The sequence below is a fragment of the Pipistrellus kuhlii genome, unplaced genomic scaffold (assembly GCF_014108245.1).
Source record: "Pipistrellus kuhlii isolate mPipKuh1 unplaced genomic scaffold, mPipKuh1.p scaffold_m20_p_15, whole genome shotgun sequence".
Taxonomy (NCBI): Eukaryota; Metazoa; Chordata; class Mammalia; order Chiroptera; family Vespertilionidae; genus Pipistrellus; species Pipistrellus kuhlii.
The window spans coordinates 3,293,595-3,297,411 of record NW_023425460.1 but is presented as its reverse complement, the minus strand read 5'-3'; the positions used below and the strand labels follow the sequence as shown (position 1 = coordinate 3,297,411).

The following is a 3,817-nucleotide window of genomic DNA, read 5'->3' as shown; positions in this document are numbered from 1 at the left end:
CAGAGAAAGAATAGAGGTAGCCAGGAAGCAGGCACCCTCTGTGTGATTTTGGAGAGATCTTCCATCCCAGGACCTCACTGTTACCACCTATAAATGAAGGAACTGGACAAGAGGAGGAAGAAAGAAGTCTCAATCTCTCAACAAAGGGCAAAGGTAGCAGTGGCTGCCTAGAGAGCAGTGCTGAGAGGGAGTGCCAGGGGGCATGTCAGACTGATTCGTGATCAAGGGGGAAGAGGGAGGACCTTAATGGGGAGTGGAGTGGCTAAGAATGCCTCCAACTTGAATAACCACAAATAAATGTTGTTGAAAAGGATATACAGGTGGATCTACCCACAGGTTGGTGATTGAAAGCTAGGTGGGACCCTATCTCTCCTGTGGCATTGATGCCTGCTCAAAACTCACAGATGGTCAGTCTGTATTGGTTGCAGCTCTTGTCATTCCACTGCCCATCTGTGTACATCTCCACACACTTTTCTTTGCCCCGACCCTTGGGCTCCCCGGGGTACCATTTGGTGTAATTTATAGGCTTGTCATCCAGGTAGTAGAAGTCTCCAGGGGTGGGGCCCTCGGTCAGGCCCAGGTAGGCGTAAGTGTTGTGCTTCTTCACGATGCTTGCAATGGCCTCATTCTCTTCTGGATTCTTCGGGACTGCAATTCCGCCGCCAACTCTGTTACAAGTCTCTTTAATGGCATCAAACTTGGCCGACTGCCCATTGGTGGCAAAGACCTTTTCTCCCACTATCAGCAAGGAACCCAGCAAACTGAGGACTGAGAGCAGAGGAATCTGGGTCAGGCCACTGGCCTCTTTGTCTCACTTGGGCTCTCTGCCTTTATACTCTCTCCAATCTCTCCACCTCTGCCTTTCTGTCTTCCCTCCGTCTTCCAATCCTAGTCTTTCTAAATTCTCCTCTGTGTTCTCACCATTCTGTTCATTCACTCATGCATTTAACAATTACTTATTAACTGTCTTATTCTGTGCCCCAAACTGCAATTTCTGGGATTCAATGGAAAACAAGATAGGCAGAGACCTTTTTTTCCCATGATGTAGGGAACTAATCTGTGTCTACCTCTGTCCCCTCTGGGCCATCAAAGACATCAAAAAGGGAAGCATCATTATTTTCCCCAAGACATGCATATCACAACTGTTTGTCAAGTTTCTAAGTTCTGGAGCCTGGGGCTGAGGATGAGGGGAACTTATGGGAGACCCTCTGTCCTGTGAGACCTTAAGCGGACCCTTACCTCCCTTTGACTGCTTGATTTGAAGACGGAGGTCGCGGAATTTGCTTTGGAGCTCCTCATCCTCAGAAGCTGGAAGCCCTATAGAGAAAACCCCATCCAGAATGAGGGCAAGCCAACAGCTGTGATACCAGCTGCAAGCCTGGCTTTCTTCCCTCTACTTGTCCATACCTACTGCCCAGGACCCAAGTCAAAAGGTTCCACTACACTGGAGTGTGCTTCCACACTCCCTATACACCTTTCCTTTCACACAGCCTTGCACCTGCAGAGCTCTCTCTACTCTCCTCTCCTGTCACAGCCTTTGATGGCTGTCTGCCCACCTCCATGGATTTTTCTGGTTTCTGGGCAGAGCCCCTCCCCAGGGCAGGTGTGGTTCTCTGTGCACTCTCCTGATGGACCTGGATTACTACTCAGCGCTTCGGACTTTCCCTCTGCATGTGGGGCTTCCAATCACACCATCTGCTTGGATCTTTACTCCACATATCCCCTACACCCTTCAGAATTCCCCTAGTGCCTCACCCCTAAGAAGTGCCCCCAGGACCACCCATTTCCCATACCCAACATCCTGTGCCTCCTCTATGGCAGCCGTGATACAACACCCATCGGTCCCTGCATTGTGGCCTATCCCCCACACACCCTTTTAATGTCTCTTCTCAATCTCAGATTCTTTTATTTAGGTTGAGCAATATGCCCTCCATGGTTCTGTCTGATCCCCATCATCCCTCATGTGACAATCGCATGGGCACTGTGTCCATGTTGCCACTGCCTGCCTTCCCCACCTTACTCACCTGGAGGGCCTCTTTCACCAGGTTCTCCTTTGTCTCCACGCTCACCAGTGGGGCCAGGTGGTCCTTCTGGCCCATCACGCCCGGGAAAGCCTGGCATTCCTCCAGGGGGGCCCGAGGGGCCTGCAGAGAGAAGGGGACATGGATGCATGGCATTGATCACACACAACAGGTTTGGACTCACCTGACGGGACCTTCATTATCAGCCAGGCTGAGTCATCTATCAGTGCATGGGCACTCTGAGGAGAGAGCCTCCAGGGCTGCTCCAGTCTAAGGGCCCTAGGAAACTCCCACCATGCCTCACCATCCAGCTGACCCTTAGGCCCCCTCCAGAGCCCCAAACACACTGGGCTCCTGAAAATAGTCACTGTCCCTCAGATAAGGCAGGGGTCTTCCAGTCTGTACCTGGAGGTCCGGGGTCTCCTTTGACACCATCTCTCCCATCTCTCCCATCTCTGCCTGGTGAGCCGTGGGATCCCGGAGTGCCAGGGATGCCCGGGCTTGCAGAACAAACATCCTTCACCTCACACTCGGTGCCAGAGACCACCATCAGGATGAAGGTGAGGGCCAACGGGCACAGCAACATGGCTCCTGCTCCAGCTGCTCCTCCTGCAGAAAGGAAGGGCTGTCAGCTACCTGAAGCATGTGCAAAGGTATTCCCCTCCCCTCACACCGCTGAGCCTCAGGGCCAGGTACAGACAGGATCATCTGGCATCTGACACTGACTCATGCCCAAGTTCTCTGCATGAGGTGGTGAGGTGCCTGGGCAAGTGAAGTACACAGTAGAGAGCTCTAGAAAGCCAGAGGCCCTCAGCTCTAATGGGGTCTCTGTTTGTACCTGCTGGGCGAACAGGGGGAAGTCTCTCTATCACTCTTCATTCAGCTGAAACTTCCGTGCCCTGGAGACAATCCTGCCCTGCCCTCCCAGGCTGCTGAGCAAAGCGATGTGGCCACTTACTCACTCCATCTGCCCCTGGTGCTTTCAGCTACCTTCTTCTTGGGGTCTAGCAGTGGTTCTCAACCTTCCTAATGCTGTGACCCTTTAATACAGTTCCTCATGTTATGGTGACTCCCAACCATAAAATTGTTTTCGTTGCTACTTCATAACTGTAATTTTGCTAATGTCATGAATCGTCATGTAAATACCTGTGTTTTCCGATGGTCTTAGGCGACCCTGCTAGTGGTTCTCAAGCTGTGGGTCGAGAACCACAGGTCGAGAACTGCTGCTGTAGAGCCTAAGACCATCGGAAAACACAGATATTTACATGACGATTCATTAGCAGTAGCAAAATTACAGTTATGAAGTAGCAACGAAAATAATGGAAGGGTCGCGGCATTAGGAAGGTTGAGAACCACTGGTCTAAGGGATAATGCTCCTGAGGATGAATGAAGATGACCAGTGTCCATGGCCTGGCCACTCCAAGATGGCCAATGATGAGGAGACCCCCTCCTACTCAGGTGACCTCTTCTTAGCAGTCTGTTCTCTGCTCCCTGTCAGGGTTCGCTGAGCTCCTGGTGGGAATGAGGAGCCCAGCAAGGTATGAGAAGGTGACTGCTGAGCTGGTTCCCACCGCCTGCGACCTTTGCCCTGGGCAACACAAGAGGATGGGGCTAAACTCACCCACAAGGGGCCCACGTGGATCTCTGCCTCCAGCTCAGCTTGGAGGGTGGACAGCAGCATTTATAAGGAGGTAGGTGAGCACCTTCCTCTCCTCCGGGGGAGGCTCCTGTCACAAGGGCCTCCGCCCCTGTGCGGGAAGCAGCCATCCTGTTTACACAGCACATTTCCTCAGGGG

General features: G+C 52.4%; 1 protein-coding gene across 2 annotated transcripts; it reads right to left on the bottom strand.

Moving 5' to 3' along the window:
• Positions 1 to 2,638, bottom strand: LOC118719141 (pulmonary surfactant-associated protein A-like). Of its 2 annotated transcripts, none has more exons than XM_036438220.2 (4): positions 2,427 to 2,638; positions 2,025 to 2,144; positions 1,240 to 1,317; positions 1 to 768 (listed from the first exon to the last, which is right to left on the bottom strand). In XM_036438220.2, exons 1-4 carry the CDS (start codon positions 2,605 to 2,607, stop codon positions 392 to 394), a joined length of 756 nt encoding a protein of 251 aa, XP_036294113.1. In that variant the 5' UTR covers positions 2,608 to 2,638; the 3' UTR covers positions 1 to 391. The 2 variants fall into 2 exon arrangements, with proteins under 2 accessions (XP_036294113.1, XP_036294112.1); XM_036438219.2 differs by having other exon boundaries at positions 2,025 to 2,072; positions 2,511 to 2,607.
• Positions 2,639 to 3,817: the final 1,179 nt, after the last annotated feature.

Coding starts and splice junctions, on each gene's coding strand:
- LOC118719141 (XM_036438220.2), bottom strand. CDS start 2,607: ATGTTGCTGTGCCCGTTGGCCCTCACCTTCATCCTGATGGTGGTCTCT. Junction 2,145..2,426: donor AGGAGACCCCGGACCTCCAG/GTACAGACTGGA, acceptor TTCTCTCTGCAG/GCCCCTCGGGCCCCCCTGGA. Junction 769..1,239: donor AATCAAGCAGTCAAAGGGAG/GTAAGGGTCCGC, acceptor CTCTGCTCTCAG/TCCTCAGTTTGCTGGGTTCC.